At 37.4% G+C, this 25344-nt stretch overlaps 2 protein-coding genes across 3 annotated transcripts in view; one reads left to right on the top strand and one right to left on the bottom strand.

Annotated features, from left to right (window-relative positions):
• The window catches only part of LOC114669500 (F-box only protein 44-like), a 560525-nt gene that overhangs the window by 380063 nt on the left and 155118 nt on the right, over positions 1-25344 (bottom strand). The gene's annotated exons all lie outside the window — the stretch shown is intronic.
• Positions 1-25344, top strand: part of septin2 (septin 2) — a 66299-nt gene that overhangs the window by 24969 nt on the left and 15986 nt on the right. Inside the window, exons 7-10 of one of the 2 annotated variants that reach the window (XM_051923560.1) lie at positions 4471-4588; positions 5474-5575; positions 18836-18981; positions 22694-22816. In XM_051923560.1, the coding sequence (XP_051779520.1) occupies positions 4471-4588; positions 5474-5575; positions 18836-18981; positions 22694-22816 (489 nt within the window). The remainder of the gene's footprint in view (positions 1-4470; positions 4589-5473; positions 5576-18835; positions 18982-22693; positions 22817-25344) is intronic. The other variant, XM_028825741.2, reaches the window with a different exon arrangement.

Here is a 25344-nt window from a genome sequence, read left to right as displayed (position 1 = left end):
ATTATGATCCACAATCTGAATTGCAATCTGTATTTTCAATGTGGCATACACTTAAGAGAATATCCGGACTCAAACTAATCAAGACCTTAGTAACACTTTATTTTAAATATAAAACAAATTTGAATTCAATTGTTCTCTCGTTCTCTAGCTAAGCGGAGCTAAGGAACACGCCCCGAAGCTGGTGAGTGAGTGAGGAAGGTCCCTCCCCCGGCCCAAATTTGCGCAAATAAATCGGTACTGCAAGCGAACTATGTTACATAGCGAAATGAGAGCAGTCGTAAAATCAACTAGAATGTTCAAGCAAGTTATACAAAAAAAAACGATCTAAATCCGTTAAGTAGTTCTCTCGTAAAAAGCAGACAGACATACAGTGCATCCAGAAAGTATTCACAGCGCATCACTTTTTCCACCTTTTGTTATGTTACAGCCTTATTCCAAAATGGATTAAATTCATTTTTTTCCTCAGAATTCTGCACACAACACCCCATAATGACAACGTGAAAAAAGTTTACTTGAGATTTTTGCAAATTTATTAAAAATAAAAAAACTGAGAAATCACATGTACATAAGTATTCACAGCCTTGGCTCAATACTTTGTCGATACACCTTTGGCAGCAATTACAGCCTCAAGTCTTGTTGAATATGATGCCACAAGCTTGGCACACCTATCCTTGGCCAGTTTTGCCCATTCCTCTTTGCAGCACCTCTCAAGCTCCATCAGGTTGGATGGGAAGCATTGGTGCACAGCCATTTTAAGATCTCTCCAAAGATGTTCAATCGGATTCAAGTCTGGGCTCTGGCTGGGCCACTCAAGGACATTCACAGAGTTGTCCTGAAGCCACTCCTTTGATATCTTGGCTGTGTGCTTAGGGTCGTTGTCCTGCTGAAAGATGAACCGTCGCCTCAGTCTGAGGTCAAGAGCGCTCTGGTGCAGGTTTTCATCCAGGATGTCTCTGTACATTGCTGCAGTCATCTTTCCCTTTATCCTGACTAGTCTCCCAGTTCCTGCTGCTGAAAAACATCCACACAGCATGATGCTGCCACCACCATGCTTCACTGTAGGGATGGTGCCAGGTTTCCTCCAAACGTGACTCCTGGCATTCACACCAAAGAGTTCAATCTTTGTCTCATCAGACCAGAGAATTTTCTTTCTCATGGTCTGAGAGTCCTTCAGGTGCCTTTTGGCAAACTCCAGGTGGGCTGCCATGTGCCTTTTACTAAGGAGTGGCTTCCGTCTGGCCACTCTACCATACAGGCCTGATTGGTGGATTGCTGCAGAGATGGTTGTCCTTCTGGAAGGTTCTCCTCTCTCCACAGCGGACCTCTGGAGCTCTGACAGAGTGACCATCGGGTTCTTGGTCACCTCCCTGACTAAGGCCCTTCTCCCCCGATCGCTCAGTTTAGATGGCCGGCCAGCTGTAGGAAGAGTCCTGGTGGTTTCGAACTTCTTCCACTTACGGATGATGGAGGCCACTGTGCTCATTGGGACCTTCAAAGCAGCAGAAATTTTTCTGTAACCTTCCCCAGATATGTACCTCGAGACAATCCTGTCTCGGAGGTCTACAGACAATTCCTTTGACTTCATGCTTGGTTTGTGCTCTGACATGAACTGTCAACTGTGGGACCTTATATAGACAGGTGTGTGCCTTTCCAAATCATGTCCAGTCAACTGAATTGGACTCCAATTAAGCTGCAGAAACATCTCAAGGATGATCAGGGGAAACTGGATGCACCTGAGCTCAATTTCGAGCTTCACGGCAAAGACTGTGAATACTTATGTACATGTGCTTTCTCAATTTTTTTTATTTTTAATAAATTTGCAAAAACCTCAAGTAAACTTTTTTCACGTTGTCATTATGGGGTGTTGTTTGCAGAATTCTGAGGAAAAAAATGAATTTAATCCATTTTGGAATAAGGCTGCAACATAACAAAATGTGGAAAAAGTGATGCGCTGCGAATACTTTCCAGATGCACTGTACATACATTGGATTTTATATATTACTAGACAGTAACGATGCACAGCACGAATACACTTGACTTGAGCATTCATAGTTTTCATACTCTTTCTCTGTATGTTTAGCATTCCTTTGCTCAGAGGTTGATGCACTTGCTGAGCGGCCTGCTTCTCTTCTTTCGTCGGCATATTTTCGCGTTAAAACTGATGAAGTCAGTGTTTGTGTTGCAATTACTTAGTGTGTTTTCCTTAATTTTTCACTTAAGCTGGCGCTTAAGTCTTCAATCTGCCTCAAGAATGATTTAATATTTGTTAATGACAGTTTTGATGGTTCTTAATACCACTGTTATATTTTATTAAATATATATTAGTACACCATTTGGTTCAGAATATTGTTTTTCTCATTTTCCTCCTCTAAACCTAGATGCATCTTATGGTTAGGTGCGTCTTATGGAGCGAAAAATACAGAAATTATTAGAATCATATTTAGCATACTGCAAAAACACAATTTTTGAACAGCATTACAATAGTCTCTTCCATAGGTCTTCTCTCCATAACCCTTTCCCAAATTTTCATTGTATGTGACGTTGACTTTATCTCTATAGTTTCCACATTTCTGAATATCACCATTCTCCTTTAAAAATGGGTACAATAGCACTGTTCCCCCACTCCTCTGGTATTTTTCTGCTGATCATAGGTCTGCTGCATTAGATCCCACAGCACATCTACTCTATCGTCTTCCATACTTCTGCTGGTATTTAATCCAGTTCTATTGCCTTTCCATTTTTAGTTCTTTTCAGTGTCTCCATTACTTCCTCCTTCCTTATTCTTGGTACTAGCCGTTCATTTGTGACTCCATGTCCAAATACTACTCTTGCATTTTCTTCCATCTATTCCTAGTCCTATCATGCTCACTTAGGAACATACCTTGCTTATCTTTCATCAGACAAAATTCTTCTGAGCCTTGTTCTTAGCTTTCGCGAAATTATGTAATTCTCTCTCCATCTTTTTTATTTAATATTTCATACATCTCCAAAGTTTGTACCCTCATTGGCTCCTTATTTCTCAACCTATGCATTCCTCTGTCTTCTTCCCTCCCTAACTGGTACCATGTCTTCTTCGCCTCCTTCTTAGCCTTTATCAGATCCTACACCACTCTGTTTCACTACCATGCCTCTTTTTCTGCAGGCGGGCTCCTTCCTGTCATAATACCCAATACCACTTCACTTGCTCTTAGTACAACTTTGCTGTTCTTTTCCCACAATTCCTCCACACTCTCAGATGACAGCATTTTATTTAAAACTTTCTCCCTAAACGTGTTCCAAAGCCCTTCCTCTTTTAGTCTCCACCACATTATCTTTGATGCTGCTTGTTCTGGTTTTATTGTCCTGCTGATTCTGATATCCTAGTCCATTACTACTTCATGCTATACTGTTGCACTTATATGAACTTACACTTCTTAACCTCTTCTAAATAAGATCTAGTTGAGGGTTTCTCTTCTTACTGTATTTCACAAGCTGGTTTACTCTGTTTACAAAAAAACATGTCAGCTATTATCAAATCTTATGCAGTGACAAAAATCTGCTATTCTTTCCTCCTACTCCCCACTCTGCGTGTACCCTCTCTATTATCTCCCTACGCTTTCCCACGTGCCTATTTTGATCAACACCAACAGTCACCTTTTCTCCTTCTTGTACCACTCTACAAGACCGTCATTAATTTGTTCACAGAAAATGTCCTTCTCCTCCCCTTCCTCACAGCCCATTGGTGCAAATGACATTAACTACAGTCTTGACACCCTCTTCACCCTATCACTCTTCCTATTCACACGGACAAGACTGTCTTTTAGTTCTTTGGATACTGTTATGCCTACACCATTTCTCCCTTGCTCATTTACTCCTCTGTACAACTAGTTAATGCCTATACCCAGTTCTCTTGCTTTATTCACCCTCCTCTATGTTCTTGCACGCACAACACTCTCACTTTCTTCCTTTCCGTAAAATCTGCCAACTTTTTTTTCCTTGTTATTTTCCCAACATTGTGTCCCCAATCTTACCTTTAACTTACCCTTTACTTTCCCCTCTCCTGTCTTCTTCTGGAGTAATTGCATTATCGGGCTCACCCTTGGCTTAGTGGCCCTCGCTCACTTCCCACAAGGGTCATGCAAGGTCCCTGTGTGTCACCTGTGGGGTATGCCCTAGCATTTGCCAAAGCTGATTGGATTAATTCTATTATTAAGATTTTGACTAAGTTTTACAGCCCAATGCCGTTCCTGATGCTAACTTTATTTTTCTGGGCTTGGGTCTGTCACCAAGTTGGGCTGATTTAAGCTCCCCAGGACCCCCATCCTGGTGGCTAGATTATAAATCCTTTGTAGTTCCACCAGTCTATCAGCCTCTGTAGACTTCCTCATTTGTGTATGCTTGGTATTGTAAATGCATAAGATACCTATTTGAATTAAATGTTGTGGACAAAAAACATAACTGATCAGGGTGACTCCTGTATCTTTTAAAAAGCCTAAAGCCTCTGGATGTGGAATTCATGAAAGCGATTCATAACAAGGTGAACGTAGTTCCTGTGATTGCTAAGGCTGATACACTAACACTGAAGGAAAGGGAACGTCTGAAGCGAAGGGTAAGGAAGTTACTCATTTAAATATTTTTTATATTGGTTTTTAATATGGATTACTTAATAAAGATTCAGGTCAGAAATATTGAGTAACAGAGCTTCTGTTTTATCTCTTTAAAAGGCTGCTGTTTCCATTCTGTGAGATAAAGATTCCTTTGCCATGCATGCATTGTAATCCTTTTTCTTCTGCTTCACAATCTTGCAATATCAGAATGTAGCATATTATAATGGCTAACATCCCTAAATATTTTATAGCTAATGAAACGTATTGCACCATTCAATGCTAAAAAATTCAGGAAAGCAAGGACAAGCAGTATTATTTTAGGTCTGTATTTAATTAGCTATATGCAATAAAGCGATTTGTGTCAACTGTGATGTTAGAGTCTTAATTTTAAAAAAAGTTTTTCTCCAATGTCTCTACCTTATTTACTTGAATTTGCAAAGTTTTCCAGAATGGTAAGCTTCATTTCAAGATAATCTTTGTTGAGAAGCTGAAATGTGCAGTAAGGCACATGTATTCTCGGGCAGAGTCCAACCTGTCAGTGCAGCACAAAACCAAGGCCTTACATTTTTTTCTGCTTAACAAGTGTTAGAAATCTATGTCAGATAAAGCATAAAGTAGCTGCCTTTCAATGAAAACAGAAGGGCTCTTTTGTTCCTTATATTTGACAAAGGAACATTATTAAATCAGATCTTTCATTCATGCTTGTGAGCCACGAAAGAAAGTGAAATTTCATATTCATACATGTTCCTTGGAAAAAGTACTAAAAGCAATAACTGTTTGAGCACTAGGCCTCATGTGTTTGTGTAGGTGAGGATAACAGCTGAAGAAATTTGCCAGTTTTTATTAAATGTTTTTGTCTCATGATTATTTATTTGTTTCATTTTAAGATACTGGATGAGATTGAAGAACAAGGGATTAAGATTTATAATCTTCCAGATGCAGAGTCAGATGAAGATGAGGACTTTAAAGAACAGACACGGATTCTCAAGGTAATGAAACAAATACTTAGTAACTAAAACTGCAATTTCCCTTACCTATAGAGCCCATTCACACTTGTTACATGTGTTATAAATGTGTTTTTTGGCATTTTCCAGGGTATTCAATGGTGTGTTTGAAGCATTTTCCAGCCTTTTTTCCTTTTTTGTTGATATCATTTCCTTTTACCATTTTGCGGGTTGTGAAGTGAATGTTGTGTCTCCAGAATGTGTCTCTCTTATAATAAAAAAATCTTGGGACAAGACATGACTTTTTGAATAGACTTTTTCGAATGAGGTCCCGTGAGACTGAGACTTTTTACATGAGATTTTTTCAAGTCAACCTTTGGAAGCAAGTTCCGCAAGACGGTGACTTACAATAATTTTCAAACAAGATCACAGTCATCTAACCTCTCAGTCGTGTGAATGCTTTTGTCAGACACACTTCCCGTGCTCTCGGCTCTTATAAATTTTATCAGGACAATAACTTTATACATTCTAGATGACACGTCAAACAAGAAAGAGCAGCGCGTTGTGCAAATTCTGGAAATAAGGAAAGTAATAATCAGTCTGGACCAAGTGGTATTGAAAACCTTGCATGTCCAATCAGGGTCAGAAATAAAAGACAAAGAGAGACAGTAGAATTTCATAAAGACGTTCTAAAACATTGGCACGTTACACATGCAGAGCAGGTTAGAGATTATGAAAGCAGTGGAATTCGAAAGGCTCAAAAAAAAAAAAAACAGCGCGATTCACATGCAGAGCAAGTTAAAGAATATGAAAGTAGAAAAATTCGAAAGTATCTAAAAAAAAAAAAAAGAGCGTAAAGATCGCATTAGCGCTAACAAACGGAAATTATTACTCGGTGAAATAAGGGAAAGTAATAATCGTCCTGGACCAGGTGGAATTGAAAACCTAGCAGGTCCAAGCAAGGTCAGAAATAAGACAGAGTAGAAGACAGTAGAACGTCATAAAGAGGTTCAAAAACGTTGGGGCGAAACACATGCAGAGCAGGTTAGAGATTATGAAAGCAGTGGATTTGAAAGGCTCAAAAAAAACATTGGCATGATACACAAGTGGAGAAAGTTAGATTATGAAAGTAGTAAAATTCAAAAGTATCAAAAAAAATGATAGTAAAGATCGCATTAGCGCTAACAAATGGAAATTATTACTCTGTGAAATAATGGAACAGTGAATAGAGATCGAATATATGGACATAGGTGATATGTCAGACGTATGTAGATATTGTGAGGCTTTAAAGTTTAAGTTTGAGACTTGTAGATCTTCTAATTCATGTTGCCATCAGGGAAAAGTAGTGTTTCTTCCCAATGAAGAGGTGTATCCGCGAGAATTAAAAGATTTGTTGCTTGGTGAAAGTGAAATCCACATATGCAAGCGGCAGAGACGTGAAGTGGCTGGCGTGTAGCACAGGCCAGGTTGGTTGGGTGATTGAAGAGCAAAGTGAGCAGGGGGCGAGGCCCCCTATTCTTATATAATTTTAGCGTTTTAAAGTAGTAAAGAGGAGGTTTCATCAGCACTGTGAGATACTGGGTTCACTCTGTTCCACAGCAAAGGGAGACTAGAGGACAATTTTCAACTCTTTATGAAAAACATGGGTAGTATACTGAAAAATTCCAGGAATTCACATGGGTATTGATAAACACACAAGTACAGTGATGGTGTCTTTAAAGATATTTATGGAAGCTTTTTCCAACCTCTCAAAAAAAATCATTGCATAATTTTTGGAAAAAAATGGGGATGGATTTTATTTACTTCACAGTACATGAAGAATTAAACATGTTTTCTTAATTGAGGAGTGTTATTGATATATTTCTAGTGTTCAGCTTTAGAACAGGTACACATCTATAGTTAAGTACACTCATTAATACCTATCAATCTAGAAATGCATGGGCAGAACATGTGTTACCACTCTGTGTGTTAAAACATCTGTACTAAAGTTCAACTTTATTAAAGGTAAATGTATACCTACAGTTAGGTCCATAAATATTTGGACAGAGACAACTTTTTTCTAATTTTGGTTCTGTACATTACCACAATGAATTTTAAATGAAACAACTGAGATGCAGTTGAAGTGCAGACTTTCAGCTTTAATTCAGTGGGGTGAACAAAACGATTGCATAAAAATGTGAGGCAACTAAAGCATTTTTTAACACAATCCCTTCATTTCAGGGGCTCAAAAGTAAATGGACAATTGACTCAAAAGCTATTTCATGGGCAGGTGTGGGCAAGTCCGTCGTTATGTCATTATCAATTAAGCAGATAAAAGGCCTGGAGTTGATTTGAGGTGTGGTGCTTGCATGTGGAAGATTTTGCTGTGAACAGACAATATGCGGTCAAAGGAGCTCTCCATGCAGGTGAAAGAAGCCATCCTTAAGCTGTGAAAACAGAAAAAACCCATTCGAGAAATTGCTACAATATTACGAGTGGCAAAATCTACAGTTTGGTACATCCTGAGAAAAAAAGCAAGCACTGGTGAACTCAGCAACGCAAAGAAATCTGGACGTCCACGGAAGACAACAGTGGTGAATGATCATAGAGTCATGTGAAGAGAAACCCCTTCACAACAGCCAACCAAGTGAACAACACTCTCCAGGGGGTAGGCGTATCGATATCCAAGTCTACCATAAAGAAAAGACTGCATGAAAGTAAATACAGAGGGTGCACTGCAAGGTGCAAGCCACTCTTAAGCCTCAAGAATAGAAAGGCTAGATTGGACTTTGCTAAAGAACATCTAAAAAAGCCAGCACAGTTCTGGAAAAACATTCTTTGTTTCTCTACCAGAATGATGGCAAGAAAAAAGTATGGAGAAGGCATGGAACAGCTCATTATCCAAAGCATGCCACATCATCTGTAAAACATGGTGGAGACAGTGTGATGGCTTCGGCGTGCATGGCTGCCAGTGGCACTGGGACACTAGTGTTTATTGATGATGTGACACAGGACAGAAGCAGCCGAATGAATTCTGAGGTGTTCAGAGACCTACTGTCTGCTCAAATCCAGCTAAATGCAGTCAAATTGCTTGGGCGGCGTTTCATGATACAGATGGACAATGACCCAAAACATACAGCCAAAGCAACCCGGGAGTTTATTAAAGCAAAGAAGTGGAAAATTCTTGAATGGCCAAGTCAGTCACCTGATCTTAATCCAATTGAGCATGCATTTCACTTGTTGAAGACTAAACTTTCGGACAGAAAGGCCCACAAACAAACAGCAACTGAAAGCCGCTGCAGTAAAGGCCTGGCAGAGCATTAAAAAGGAGGAAACCCAGCATCTGGTGATGTCCTTGAGTTCAAGACATCAGGCTGTCATTGCCAGCAAAGGGTTTTCATCCAAGTATTAGAAATGAATATTTTATTTCCAGTTATTTAATTTGTCCAATTACTTTTGAGCCCCTGAAATGAAGGGATTGTGTTAAAAAAATACTTTAGTTGCCTCACATTTTTATACAATCGTTTTGTTCATCCCACTGAATTAAAGCACTTCAACTGCATCTGAGTTGTTTCATTTAAAATTCATTGTGGTAATGTACAGAACCAAAATTAGAAAAAAGTTGTCTCTGTCCAAATATTTATGGACCTAACTGTATAACTTTGCTCAGTTGTTGTCACTTTTATTGCAAGTTATTTGTGTTAACCTCTCGGTCAGTAGCTGTTAGTAGAAGACCGAGGCATGCATGTGTACAATGACAATTACATTTTTTTAGGTGCATTCAAATATAAAGCACAAAGTACTTATTGTATAAGCACAAGTCATTCTGTCTGTCCACCTGTCATTCCACATGAAACAACTTGGCCCTCTTTTATTGATGTGGCACTTACTCTTCAAAGGAATTTGTAGAGACAATTCAGTTTTTGTTCAGATACCTTAAATAGATTGCACTACACAAAGTTTTAAAATTTCAGAATTTCCCAGTGAATAACTTTGGAGAATTTATAAATCCCATACTTTAAACAGAGAAACGTTTTGTGCGACTTCATAATTTGTTTACTGTTTCAGTTTTACCTTGAGGGTGGTTGCTTGAACATGCATATTTTGTATATTTTCCTTTTATACTTGTTTGACAGCTGCTCGGATGCCAAATGCAGGGGAGTCAAAATCTGGGCAGTGTGTGCGTGCAAACTGCTCATACAGCAGCACTCTTCTCCTGCTGCCTTCTCTGGAAATGAATGGAGGAGGAAATCAATTATCTACGCATATATTAGACTAAATTGATAGAAAGATATAATCTGTGGGTTATTATTGTAAACAACAAACATTATTAATAACATGGAAAATGTGCTGCTGCCCTGACTGATATAAACATAAGATGGGTTTAAAACTGAATAGTGTCGGGAAGAAGGAGGCTTCAGTGGCTTAAGCTCCTAATCTTTGAGTGCCATATATAAATGAATGATTGCAGTCCAGTAGTCCAGTTATACATTAAATTAACATTTTCTAAACTGCTCACTGCTGAAGCTCTTTGCTGCTAATAGTGTTATTGAAAATAATATCAAATAACTATGCAAGTGTTTGGGAGCATTCTTGTTTAGTATACATCACTAAATTGTTATTTTGTACTTGCATAATACTGAAACCAGTAGATGTAAAGCCCTAAATGTAAAGTAGCAGGCAGTTTTAAGTTTAGAATCTCTACTTTTTTATAAAATCTTTCTGCAGCAAGCATCATTCCAAAGCATTTAACAAGTTTAGATATACAGTACAACTTTTTATATGCATTTTTAATGATTGGGGGATTGTCAGGTAAGGGACTTGACCTTGACCTTCCTGTCCTTCAGGAACAAGTAGAAAAAGTTCTACAAAGCATCAACACACATGGGAGAGACAGAGCTGACCATTCCACATCCTTCCTTCCATTTTGCAATTTTGTAACTGTTTGAGACCACCTCTTTTTAAAATATTTATAGGTCCAGAGGCTGTTTTACTCAAGTTTAACATTCTCTACATCAGTGAAACTGTCATATTTAAAAAGAGTATGGTGGTGTTTTTTGTAAAGGAATAGTTGATTAGCATGAAACGGGTGAGGGTTATCTATTGTACAGTCTCTCCAATCTTCCACTTGTGGTTATTTTTTGAACATTTTGACATGTTCCTTTAAACTACATTTCAGTAAGTACTGTTGCAATAGACAATGAAACACTCTAATGTATTGTTGGGTGCTTCAAGTTAGTTAGTTAGGGCTGTTTCACACCTGTACATATACAGAGATGTGGATCAACAAAGGTGTATTTTCCCTTTTTTTGGTGCATTTTTAACACATGTGAATGCACCAAGGTAAATGCACTTTCATGTGCTGTTTCTACATTCATTTCTTACAGATTTGTCTACAGATACACCCATTCAGAAAATGTGAGAAATAGCTCAGTAGAAGCTGAGAAAAACCACAATGTTTAAAAGGAATTCAGTAGTGACTGTGTTAGTTTTTACAGGGTGGGCCATAAGTTTCCATACATATGTTTTTTAACATTTTATTTTTTATACTTCAGATACCCTAAAAATGTGTTTGAATAAAGAGCAATGAATTGAAATCATACTGATGGCCCACTTTATTTTTATCTTTGGGGGCATTTGTAGGCCATGGTGTATCAGGAAAAGATACAAAACATAAATCATCTTAGGGAACGTATCACCAACGCCATTACAAGCATAACTCCAGCTGTGCTAATACGTGTTCATCAGCAGTGGCGGACACGTATTGAAATGTGTTTTCAAAACAATGGCAGTCATGTAGAGCATATTATATAAATAAAAATGGTTTTTCATAAAAAAAATGTTTATCTTCCTATGTAAAGAAACTTATGGCCCACCCTATAGAATTGCCAAGCAGTGAAAGCACGTGTAACATTTGGGCTGTTATCTGAAAAAGCCTGGTAGTAAATTCTTCTCATTGCTGAAGTACAGTCTTCAAGATGTACATTATGTTGTGTGATTTTTATTTGTTTTTAAATTGTTATGCAGTAGCTTGTGAATGCTCCATGCCCTTTTCACATTTACATCCATATAGAGAATATCCTAAGGTACATTTGGTAGCAGAAAAGAAAACAGTACATAATATAATTTATATATAAACTAATATAAATTCACATGGTAGTAATAGCCAAATATGAAAACTACACTACAATAATACAACCTTTTCATAAATATAGCATTTTATGTAATAAAATCTCAAACATAATTTAAGGTTTTTACAATCTTGTTGTGCCATTCATTATAAACTATCTTGCATACTGTAGTTCGTAAATGTAGATTTTGTTGTCCCTTTACAGTACATACAGTAGTAAGAACACCAGTTAAGCTGTAATACCATTTTATAGTGCATAGTAATATTAATATACCGTTATGTTAAAAATATTTCTTATTCTTATATGGGTAATGGACTATAATGAATCACCTCTATGCAGCAAACTACAAAGCCATATTAGTGCATTGTTTGTTTACATGCACACAGCTATATAAGAAATAAATACTCTAAAACTAAAATTTACTATGAACAAGATATACTTGTTCTCTTTCAGGTTTGTATCCATATTGAAAAAAATGTTTTTTGTTTTTATCCAAATTTCTTGTGCCAGTAATAAGCCAATAATTTAGTTTAAAACTTTTAACCATATTGTACTTTGTATTGTTCAGTACAACACAGTCCAAAGATTTTCCCAGGGAGGTAATTTTTGGCTGAATTGACTCTAGCATGATTGTGTGTATCTGGCTGAATTATTATAGACTAGCAGGAGTACCCGGCGTTGCACAGGAATCTATAACTTGTGAAGTTCCCAAATGAAAGAAACAGAACATAGAAATAGAACAAACAGTTTTCTGATTCACATTTTATTGTAAGTTCGTCCACTTTGGATTGTGGCTGCAGTGGCGTTTGAGACGCCCTTGAAATAGAGTTTTCTCTGGCATCTGAAATGGACCGTGGAATTGTACATCTTTTTTTCGGTGGCATGGGCATATTCGCATAAAGCAGGAGAATTATAATGTGTTACATGGTATTACGTACGTAATACACACCACAGTGAGATGAATTTACTTTATTTACACTACGTCGGAAAGCGAAGAAATCATAAAGACATATATAGATAGATGCTGCATTCATTTTGTTGCCCAGTCAACACGATACGTCACCGCGTCTGCACTATTGCGAGTGGTAAAAGTGCCATTTAAACTAATACACATAGACGTGGATACAGGGTTTTCTGCTGAAAAAACAATAACGTTTAAAACAGTATCGTTTACATACAACAGATTTTGGCGAATCATTTAAGTGTAATTATATCCATTTATACACTAATAAAGGCAATTATTAAATACTACTACTACTAATAATAATAATAATAATTATTATTATTATTAAATAATTCCTCCCACATAAGTAACATTTCGCGGACTGCCTTCTTCCATCTCCGAAACATTTCTAGACTTCGTCCTGTTCTTACGGAACACAGTACTGAAGTATTGATTAATGCCTGAGTCACCTCACATATAGATTACTGTACAGTGATCCCTCGCTATATCGCGCTTCACTCTATCGCGGATTTTATATGTAAGCATATTTAAATATATATTGCAGATTTTTTGCTGGTTCGCGGATTTCTGAGGACAATGGGTCTTTTAATTTCTGGTACATGCTTCCTCAGTTGGTTTGCCCAGTTGATTTCATACAAGGGACGCTATTGGCAGATGGCTGAGAAGCTACCCAACTTACTTTTCTCTTTCTCTCTCTTGCGCTTTCTCTGATCCTGACGTAGGGGGTGTGAGCAGGGGGGCTCTCTCTCTCTCCCCCCCCCCCCTCCTGACAGTGTGAGCTGCTGGTGCCGCGGTGCTTCACATACTTAAGAGCCAAACAGCCCTATTGATTTGTATGCTTTCTCTGTCTTTATGACAGTCTCTGCTCCTGACGCACACTCCTTTGAAGAGGTGGATATGTTTGCATTCTTTTAATTGTGAGACAGAACTGTCATCTCTGTCTTGTCATGGAGCACAGTTTAAACTTTTGAAAAAGAGACAAATGTTTGTTTGCAGTGTTTGAATAACGTTCCTGTCTCTCTACAACCTCCTGTGTTTCTGCGCAAATCTGTGACCCAAGCATGACAATATAAAAATAACCATATAAACATATGGTTTCTACTTCGCGGATTTTCTTATTTCGTGGGTGGCTCTGGAACGCAACCTCCGCAATGGAGGAGGGATTACTGTAATGCTATTCTATCTGGCATCCCACAAAAACTTATCCATCGCTTACAACTTCTTCAAAATTCTGCTGCCAGGATAACAACCTGCTGTTCTAAATCCACTGAACATATTTTACCGATTCTCTCTCTCTCAGCTTCACTGGCTCCCTGTTAACTACAGAATACAATACAAAATACCACTCTTAACATTTAAACTCTCCACAACCTCACTGATCTCCTGACACCCCTCTCGTTCACTCAGATCCTCATCTGCAGCTCTACTACCACACGTCAAGACTCTTCTATGGGAGCTCGAGCGTCTCTTATAGTGCTCCTGAACTTGGGAATTCTCTTCCGGCTCATATACGTCCGCTCGATTCAATAACACATTTTAAAACTGCCCTCAAAACTTTTCTTTTCAAACTGGCATACCAATTGTGAATTTTGCACTGTTACTGGCAGTTATCTTTGTTTGTTTGCTAATTATTGATGTTTGATTTATCATTCTCTTGTTTTAATTTTACTAATGTTGTTTAATTTTATTGTAAGGTAAACTTGAGTGCTAAGATTATAAAATGGGATTTTTGGCGCACCTCATTTGATTTTTTCCGGCAAACAAATTTTCAAAACAAACCGTATTTTACGACTCTAATCAGAGTCGGAGTAATAATTATGTTGGCGTGGTCATTTTAGATCTGAGATCGGCTAAAATTTAACCAATGACCGTTAATACCCAGCCGTCATTACTCAGTTTGCCAATAGATGTTAGACGGACGGATGCCAAAACCGAACTGCCCAAAGATAGATTTTGACGTACCAAGCAAATGGTGATACGTTCTAAATTACTTATGGTTCCAGAGCTGTCGAAGGGTTTAAGTCGGTCGACGATGTTAGTCCTGGAAAGTACGCCCCACCAAACCAACGTTCCAAAAACCAACCGAACTTACTGTTATCTGCTTGAACCAACACCGACTTACTATTCTCGGCCGTCCAGCGGCGTCAGTGTAGCATTCGAACATTCTTAGCCAATCATGCAATACAGTGTCCGCGTTTGCCACGTTATGTTCTAACTACAGAGGCAGAATCCCATTGCATGGTTCTAACTTGTATTGAGTCAAGGTATTGATGCGAACACCATACATACGGGGTATTGACGCAAACACCATACATACAGATACTCTCAAATTATATATAAGGATAAAGGTAAATTAATGAGCAAGGGTGAAATTTCAGTTTCACTGTGTTGCTAGCATTTTTTATAAGAAATTAATTTTAATATGCAGGTTACGTCCTATACTGAGGTGCAATAAGAATATTGTTATGAGGGACAGCTTTAGTAGTAATTGGAATGTTATTTACTTCTATCTTGGCATTTTTTGTTTATAGTTATTTTCTGTATACCATCTTATTTTTATTCATATAGTGCCATACAGTTTTTACCTTTTTTTTCTGATTTTTATTTTTTTTTGTCCATTCTTGTTGCAAAATATTGACAATGAATGTTTACAGGTCTTCAACTAAAATCTAATATTAGATAGAGTGCAAATAACACATCTTTTTAACTTGTTTCCTTTATCTGATTAAAAAAAAAAAGTTTCCAGCACTAACTGGCCTTTTGTGAAAAGTAATTTCACCCATAGTAAATAAAGCCAAATACAGTAATCCCTCCTCCATCGCGGGGGTTGCGTTCCAGAGCCACCCGCGAAATAAGAAAATCCGCGAAGTAGAAACCATATGTTTATATGGTTATTTTTATATTGTCATGCTTGGGTCACAGATTTGCGCAGAAACACAGGAGGTTGTAGAGAGACAGGAACGTTATTCAAACACTGCAAACAAACATTTGTCTCTTTTTCAAAAGTTTAAACTGTGCTCCATGACAAGACAGAGATGACAGTTCTGTCTCACAATTAAAAGAATGCAAACATATCTTCCTCTTCAAAGGAGAGTGCGTCAGGAGCAGAGACTGTCATAAAGACAGAGAAAGCAAACAAATCAATAGGACTGTTTGGATTTTAAGTATGTGAAGCACCCTGGCACAAAGCTGTTGAAGGCGGCAGCTCACACCCCCTCTGTCAGGAGCAGAGAGAGAGAGAGAGAGCAAAAATCAATACGTGCCCTTTGAGCTTTTAAGTATGCGAAGCACTTTGCAGCATGTCGCTTCACTAAACAGCTGCACAGAAGGTAGCAACGTGAAGATAATCTTTCAGCATTTTTAGACTAGCGTCCTTATCGTCTAGGTGTGCGAACAGCCCCCCTGCTCACACCCCCTACGTCAGGATCAGAGAAAGCGCAAGAGAGAGAAAGAGAAAAGTAAGTTGGGTAGCTTCTCAGCCATCTGCCAATAGCGTCCCTTGTATGAAATCAACTGGGCAAACCAACTGAGGAAGCATGTACCAGAAATTAAAAGACCCATTGTCCTCAGAAATCCGCGAAACAGCAAAAAAATCCGCGATATATATTTAAATATGCTTACATATAAAATCCGCGATAGAGTGAAGCCGCGAAAGGCGAAGCGCGATACAGCGAGGGATCACTGTAAAGGAGTTAATTTGATTAAAGCCGGAACTTATCAGTATAAATCTCACTTTTTGTGACCCCTACCATCAGGGTCAAGTTGTCTGTACAGTGACTATGATTATTACTGAGTACAAGCTCAGAGCCCTGTGACAGGTTCACAGGTAAAATGTTATTACCATTTTGCAGATTACTTATTATGTAATACATACACATAAAGAATTATTTAAAAACACAGTAAATCAAAGCAGTTTCAGACTGATTAACATAAACAGAACATAACAATATCAGTCCATTAGATAGTTGCTGAACTATGGTAAGTTGACATCAGAGGAGAGGAAAATAAAAACAGCTACATCCCTTAAATAAATAAATCATGGCGGAGTTATTTTGGGGGAGTGTTTGGGCGTAATCAATGATTAGCTATAACAGATAACAGATGTCGGACGAATTAAATACCTATAGAGACCTGGTCTGGCCATCTACCCGCCACTGAGCATTCTACAGTATATACAGTATAAGTCTGTGCTGAACCATTCAATATGACGATAAAATCAACCCACAAGCACCACTGATCTTGATGGACCACTCAGGACCAACAAAATTGTCCTCAAAAAACACTGGAAAACAATCTTAATCTTATGTTATCACAAATATGATGTCAGGTTTCAGATGGATTCCTGTGATTTTTTTTTTTTCTTGTGTTTTCTTGTGTTTCTAACACAGTAGCAAATCATCTTCCCTTCAGTCTCAATTTTAATGTTGGGAACAAAAAGAAATCATAATTCAGGAGTGCAAAGTTACGACCACATTGTTTTTGGTCAAGAACTCTTCAACAGTGTGATGTGTGCAGGAGAGCTTGGGCACTTTTTTCAGCCAGTGCTTTTCCATAGACGCTTTAGCAGTTCAGCGTAATGTCACTGATTAACAGTCTGTTCGTGGGGAAACTGTTAACCAATCCAATAATGCAGAAAAACAAAACCACCGTTGTCTTAATGTTCAATATGATTTTACAAACTTTTTTTGGCTTAGAGAAAAAAAATCACCAAAGTCACGCTCACAATTGTCCAAAATAGGCATCTCGATCAACTCGGCACAAAGCCAGTTGGCAGGCAGATTAACAAGATTGTATTCATACGATACCTACAGTAGTGGCATTGTTGATAACTCCACTCTATGCCCATGCTATTGACTGATTTCAGGAATTTTTGGATTCCCCCCTTGTATATCATTTTGAACAAAGATGAAGAATGTGGAACTGCTCTGATTCTCCTCCTAAAAAGAAGTCTCTTGGTGGGCCTCTGAAAACAAGAATACCCCAGATTTCTGCTGCACTGCCATTAAGAATGCTTGTAAGCAACACGCTTGTGAAATATTTTGAGGATAATACTAGATACAACAGATGATACTCTACTCCCCTTTAGTAGAAGGGAAATATAAGTAGACTTCTTGAGCTGTTACTAAAATAAAAAATAAATAAAAAATGCCATTGTACTTGCACCACCCGTATTTCTTCAGAGCACATGTTAACTATGGCTAATAACATTGCACATCTTCCAAATGCAAACCCTCCATCCCTTGCCTTTTAAATTAATTGATTGCACTAATTGATTGCACTTTTGTTATGATTGATTTTTATAAACAGTTACAGCTTTTATTGTCTTGTTTTTTCATACTATCTTTTTTCAGTTTTTTGTCATCTTCCACATGTTCTGTAGGCTACTCTTTGAATAAAAATGTTTATGCTTATAAAAAAAATGAAACTAGAAGTTACAACGTATCCTAAAATATGCAGAGAATTGTGTGTTTTCTTTGCCTTTACAAAGGTCAGTGTTCATAACTCTACAGTAAAGAAGGTACTGGGAAAATCTGGTTTCAATAGAGAGGAACACCAGCCAAGAAGAGCATAAATGCTTATCAGTCACTTGCCAGGAAACACCTGGGTGATTTCCCCATGTCGTTTGGGAGAATTTTCTATCGACAGATAAGACAAAAGTGGTAAAATTTGCATTAATAGAGTAAATCAGGAAAGGGCAAATACCTTTTCGCATAGTGTACATTTTTAATAATTTGCATTGCATGAAAAATTTGTTTATTCGTATTTAAACATTCCTTATAGAAATTTAATCTGCTGTAAATTAAGAGAGCTTTATCTTCATATGAAGCTACTTGTCCCTTAAATTCTGAATTCAGTCCAGATGAATAAATTCATATATATTGTGCTTTGTAATAATGTTTTTCACTACCTTGAAAATCAATCCATTGTAGTAAGCACTATAAAGGTTGTGAAAGAACTTAATTGTAGAGTTGTATAGAAATTGCAGCACTGTCAATCAAAGCTATTTTTTATAGCTTTAATTTCTTCTGTATGAGGCATCATGGTTCTTTCCTCCCATTTATTTCAGACCAGTAACCCATTTGCAGTCGTTGGGTCATTTAATTTCTTCTGTATGAGGCATCATGGTTCTTTCCTCCCATTTATTTCAGACCACTATCCCATTTGCAGTCGTTGGGTCATTTAATTTCTTCTGTATGAGGCATCATGATTCTTTCCTCCCATTTATTTCAGGCCAGTATCCCATTTGCAGTCGTTGGGTCAAACCAGCAAATTGAAGCAAAGGGCAAGAAAGTGCGAGGTAGGCTGTACCCTTGGGGAGTCGTTGAGGTTGAAAATCCAGAGCATAACGATTTTCTGAAGCTTCGTACCATGCTCATGTAAGTAGTTTAAAAACATCATAAGCTTTATGAAACTGAAAAGTAACTCATTCTCTGGATAGTATAGTAAACATTTGATATTTGAGGACACAGATTTAAGAGTTAGCGGGAAAGTGAACTCTGATACCATGATTATTTTCACCTATTCACAGATATAAAGTGTAGTGTACCTTATTTTCTGGATTAGATGGTAGAAATGCAGACCATTTGTAGGTAAAAAGATTAATCTTTTTGAATGATTATACAATTCCCATTTCCAAAAAAATTGTGATGCCTGTGTCAAATGTGAATAAAAACAGAATGTGATGATTTGCAAATTATGTAAACACTATATTTAATTAATAATAACACAAAGACAACATATCAGATGTTAAAACCGAGAAGCATTAATTGTTTATTGAAAAATATATGCTTATTTTGAAGTTTATGCTGGCAGCATCTTTCAAAAATGGGACAGTGGCATATTTACCACTGTGTTTCATCTTCTTTCCTTTTAACAACACTTTGTAAATGTTAGGGAACTGGGGTGACATACTGCTATTGTTCTGAAAGTGAAATGTTGTCTCATTCTTGCCTGATCTAGGATTTCAGCTTTATAGAGCACAAAATGTTTTTAAAGGGTGACAGATCTGGACTGAAACCAGGTCATTTTAGCACCTGGATGCTCTTAGTACGGAGCCATGCATGACTCTGCTCTGGGAAGGCGACTTGTTGGCTGAGATCTCCAGGACTCTAACAATTCTGAATCATCAGATGTTATATAATCTCCTTTAGCATTTTGCTTTGTACTTGTAATATAACTATTGAGGAACTGTATTGTATTTCTGAGGTGACAGTGGCAGATTGGCCATCTAGATTAGTTGTGTTCTGCTCTGTGTATTGTATTCTATTTATCCAATTTTTTGACACCCATTTCACTGCCAACCTACCTGGAAAGGGGTCTGTCTCTAAATTGCCTTTCCCAAGATATCTTAAATTTTTCCCTACATGAGTGTTTTTTGGAGAGTTTTTTCTTGTCTTCTTAGGGAGTCAAGGCTGGTTGCTGTCAAAAAAGGCCTGTTAAAGTCCATTGTGGTGCTCCTTGTGTGATTTTGGGCTATACAAAAAAAATAAATTGTTGTTGTTGTAGTACATGCAGAATGCAGTTTGGCTTTGTTTTGCAGAAGTAGGCAAAACCTTCCTTGAAAAACACGTCTGGGTGACAGGATATCCATCCATCCATGTTCCAACCCGCTGAATCCGAACACAGGGTCACGGGGGTCTGCTGGAGCCAATCCCAGCCAACACAGGGCACAAGGCAGGAACCAATCCTGGGCAGGGTGACAGGTTATTTTGCTCCAAAATCTCTATATATTGTTCAGCATTAAGGGTGCCTTTTTTGATGTGAAAGCTACCCATGCCGTGTGCACTAATGCACACCAGTACCTTCACAGATGCTTCCTTTTGAACTGTACATTGATAACAAGATGAATGATCCCTCTCCTCTTTATCCAGGAGAACGTCACATCAATGATTTGTAGAACAGTTCCAAATTTTGATTCGTCAGACCACCACAGGACAGTTTTCCACTTTACCTCAATCCATCTTAAATGAGCTTGCTCCCAAAGAAGGTGTTGGTGTTTCTGAGTCATGATTTCATATGCTTTCTTCTTTGTATGATAGAGATTTATATTGTGGATGCACTAACAACCTGTATTTATAGACAATGTTTTTCGGAAGTGTTCTTGAGCCCAAGGCAGTCATTTCCACTACAGAATCGTGTCTGTTGTTAATGCATTGCCGCCTTAGGGCTTGCACATCATGGCTATCAAATATTGGTTTTTGGTCTTGTCTCTTGCATGGAGATTTCTCCAGAATCTTTTAATGATACTATTTATTGTAGAGGATGATATCCCCAAATTCTTAGCAATTTTACACTACTGGTCAAAAGTTGTAGAACACCTCAGCTTTTCCAGGTTTTATTCAAATTTGTTGAAATTCAATGACTGACCTAAAATAATAAGGTAAGCAGTAAACTGCCAGAGGTTCAAATTTAAAGTTTAGGTTAGCAGACAATAAAAAAAAATTTGAGAATATCACAACTGGGCTTTTTTCAGGGAACAACTAATAGGTAACAACCTGCAGATGTTATGCAGCAATTAAAGTAAATTAAGACTTACGAGTTGAAGCAAACAATTTGGACAGGTGTCCTAACTTCTGTTGATTACATAAAAATCCTTTGTCTGTGTTAAAGCACAGTTTGAACAGACTGTGTTCCTACACCCTAGAAAGTTGTACATTCCAGTGATAATTGCAATAAAACAGCAATTAACAAATTAAATGAGACAGAGAATTATTACCCTTAGAAGTGTAGGCCTTTAATTTAGAGAAACTGCAGAAAAAAATCAAAGTGTCATTGAGTATGGTGTCGTACACAATCCAAAGGCAATTGGAAGCTGGAAAACACTCTAATAGGAAGAAATCTGGCAGATCCCAATCAGACGACAAGTTTCTGAGGGTCACCAGTTTGCCTGATAGGCGCCTCACAGCCCAACAGCTTTCAAGCACACCTTAAGTGCTTGAAATAAGCAAATCTCAGTTTCTACTGTGAAGAGGAGACTTTGTGCTGCAGGTTTGATGGGATGAGTGGCAGTAAGAAAGCCATTCCTTAAAGGACAAAATAGGGCCTTGAAAAACTGCAGACTGGAAGAAAGTCTTATGGAACAATGACTTGCACAGAGAGACAGGCATTCTGAATCAAAAGGGTCACCAGATGTATCAAAAATTTGAATAAAGTTTTGTAAAATTAATGATTTCTTGACTTGTTTTTTTTTCAATTTGACATTATTTATTCTATGCCTTGATGTCATTAAACATTAAGACACTAAACTGCATGTATTTCCATAAAAACTGAAAAAACTGAGGTGTTTTACAGCTTTTGACTGGTAATATATGTTGAAGAACATTTTTAAATTATTGAACTGTTTGACAGTACAGTCTTTCACAGACTGGTGAGCCAGACTTCTGACAGAGTGGTGAGCCCCTCCTCATATTTACTTCTGAGAGATTCTGCCTCTCTGAGATTCTGTTTTTATATACTCAGTTATGTTACTGATCTCCTGCCAATTAACCTAATTAATTGTGAGATGTTTCTCCACTTTTTTTTAAGCGTTATGCAACTTTTTCAGCCTTTTGTTGTTACTGTATGAAATTTGTTAGAATGTGTTACTGGTATCAAATTCAGAATGAACATACAGTATGTCCTTCATAAAACAATAAAATTTCTTAGTTTCAACATTTCATATATTTGTTGTATTGTCAAATAATATGGATTTAAATGATTTGCAAATCATCACATTCTGTTTTTATTTACATTTTACACATCTCCCAACTTTGTTTGGAAACAGTGTTATAATTTGAATAGCTGTATTGTGAGATTGTGAAAAATACAACATAAGCTGAAGTTGAGAGAAGCTGTAAAGAAATGAAAAGTGGTCTCTCAACTAAATATTAATATAGAAAAATAAAAAACCCACTTAAATGATATGCAATATTTTTGGTTAGCAAAGAGATTGTAAAAGTTAGTTGATGAAGGAATCTTTATATGGCTTTACTTCTGACTAAATTTTGTTAACATGAAGGGTGATCTATTTTAAATGATATGGGAGCACTTGGCCAAAGAATGCGTAATGCATTTACAGAAATTAATCTAATAAAATTTGATTTTTTTCAGAACCCACATGCAAGATCTACAGGAGGTGACTCAGGACCTGCACTATGAGAACTTCCGATCAGAACGCTTGAAGAGGGGTGGCAGGTTGTCTTCACATGGTTACATTCTTCCTTTGTCTCCTGTGTACGTACCTGTCTGGCTGTCTGCTTGCTTCTTTCTCTGCTCTGCAGTCCCACCTCACCTAACTACTAATTACATAGTAATTAATGGTGGGACACAAAACCAGATTAAATACTTTGTGAAAAACAATTTGAAAGGACCCAGAAGCTCACATTTTTAATTACTCACATTCTGTCCATTGTCAAAATAAAATAACACAATCACAGTATAAATATTACCCTGTGTGTGTGTGTGTGTGTGTGTGTGTGTGTGTGTGTGTGTGTGTGTGTGTGTGTGTGTATGTATGTATGTGTGTATATATATATATATATATATATATATATATATATAATATATGTGTGTGTGTGTATGTATATGTATATGTGTATATATATATATATATATATATATATATGTATATATATATATATATGTATATATGTATGTGTGTGTATATGTGTATGTATATGTATATATATATGTGTGTATATATATATATATATGTGTATGTGTATGTGTGTGTGTATATATATATATATATATATATATATATATATATATACATATTAATAAAAGGCAAAGCCCTCACTGACTGACTGACTGACTGACTGACTGACTCACTCATCACTAATTCTCGAACTTCCCGTGTAGGTGGAAGGCTGAAATTTGGCAGGCTCATTCCTTACAGCTTACTTACAAAAGTTAGGCAGGTTTCATTTCGAAATTCTACGCGTAATGGTCATAACTGGAACATATTTTCTGTCCATATACTGTAATGGAGGAGGCAGAGTCACGTATCGCGTCATCACGCCTCCTACGTAATCACGTGACCTAAAAACAAGGAAGAGATTTACAGCACGAGTCAAACGCGGGAACGAAGGTAAATGACGTTAATTTTTGACTGTCTTTTAATACTGTGTAAGCATACATATTAACACATGTGCAATTAAACGTGTGCATTTACGGGGTGATTTCTCAGGCTTAAAAGCTCGCCTTTTATCAAACGCGGGAACAAAGGTAACTGACGTTGTTCACTGTCTTTTAATACTGTGTAACCATACACATTAACACATGTGCAATTAAACATGTGCATTTACGGGGTGATTTCTCAGGCTTAAAAGCTCGCCTTTTACTAAAAAGGTAAATGCAAAACTATTTTCAGTCATTCTATGATCTGCTTCTCACAACTGAAGGCACCGTGGCTGATGTTACGTCACTTGCTGTCCGACCATAAGCGTTACCTGCTAGGTAACCAGACACTCACTTCACTCCCTTTCGGGAATCGAACCTCTGAGGTTTTCTTTTGTTCTTAATTAAAATTTAAAAGCAATACTTAACCGCTGCTAAGCCCCTCTAGCGCTGACGTCCGAGGTTCGATTACCGTAAGCAAGTGCAGTGAGTGTGTAATTACATTCACGGCATTCGTAGTCTGATTCACAATCTGATTGTATGGGTGGTTACTTCCAGGTAAAGCTTATACTTGACCACCAAGTCAGGTCGAAGTGATCACTTGAGTAAAGGCAGCTTCACAAAAAAACTGATCCTTAACAAACTGTTATTAGTATGTTTTCCCTCAATTTAAAAATGTTTTATTTTCTTCTTAATAAAAATTTAAAAGCGGTACTTCGCCGGTGCGAAACGCGTGGATTTGACCGACTGACACATACAGACATATTCATGAGTGCAGGTACTTCGGAAAGAAAGCACCGTGTAAACCTAAAGTTTAAATTAACTTCATAGACCTACAAAAGGTTGCCATTTATTTGAGGCAAGATTGCTTTTCTTCTGTACAACTATACGTTGCATTCTCAAGAGTGTGCTTGCACAGCTTCAGATACATATATATATATATATATATAATATACCGTCTTTTTCCGAAAATAAGACACTGTCTTACTTTCTTTTTTGGTCCAAAATACGCACTAGGGCTTATTTTCAGGGGAGGACAAAAATAAAAGTATATTTATATATTTTTATTTAATATTTATTTATTTTACACAGAATACAGAAATTAAAATTTATTCAATTACAGTCATGTCATCTTCTTCTGCAACATCGTCATAAATCAAATTCTGAATTCTGTTCTGATTTTCCTCCAAATCCATTTCCTGTTGAATCATTGGCCCGAATCTCTCATGTCTTGCAATATAGCTATCGTTAAATGAATACTTCTTGTCTAAGTAGCCTGTTCGTAGTGCATTGGAAACACAACTATCAGTTATTTTGTCCCATGAATTTTGTACCCAATTCACAACTTCCTGTAAGCCTGGTTTTACAAAAAAAATAAAATGACGTATGAGGAAATAATCAGACTTACAAGACTGAAATGAACAAACGTTGTATCTGCACTGTCGCTCAATGTAGACTGCTGCCTTAACGAACAATTATTTATAGTGTGCGCCAACGACGCGTTCCGTCGCATTCCGCATATGCATGCCCCCCTCCCCACCTCATTCGACCATACTCTGCGATACGCGCGACGCAGTACAACACAGCAGAGCAGAGCGGACACAATATTTATGTATTCATGCTGCCTTATGTTGTATTTTTAA

Source organism: Erpetoichthys calabaricus, chromosome 2, assembly GCF_900747795.2.
Source record: "Erpetoichthys calabaricus chromosome 2, fErpCal1.3, whole genome shotgun sequence".
Classification (NCBI taxonomy): domain Eukaryota; kingdom Metazoa; phylum Chordata; class Cladistia; order Polypteriformes; family Polypteridae; genus Erpetoichthys; species Erpetoichthys calabaricus.
Note: the sequence above shows the minus strand (reverse complement) of the source record. Positions and strands in the feature narration are given on the sequence as shown.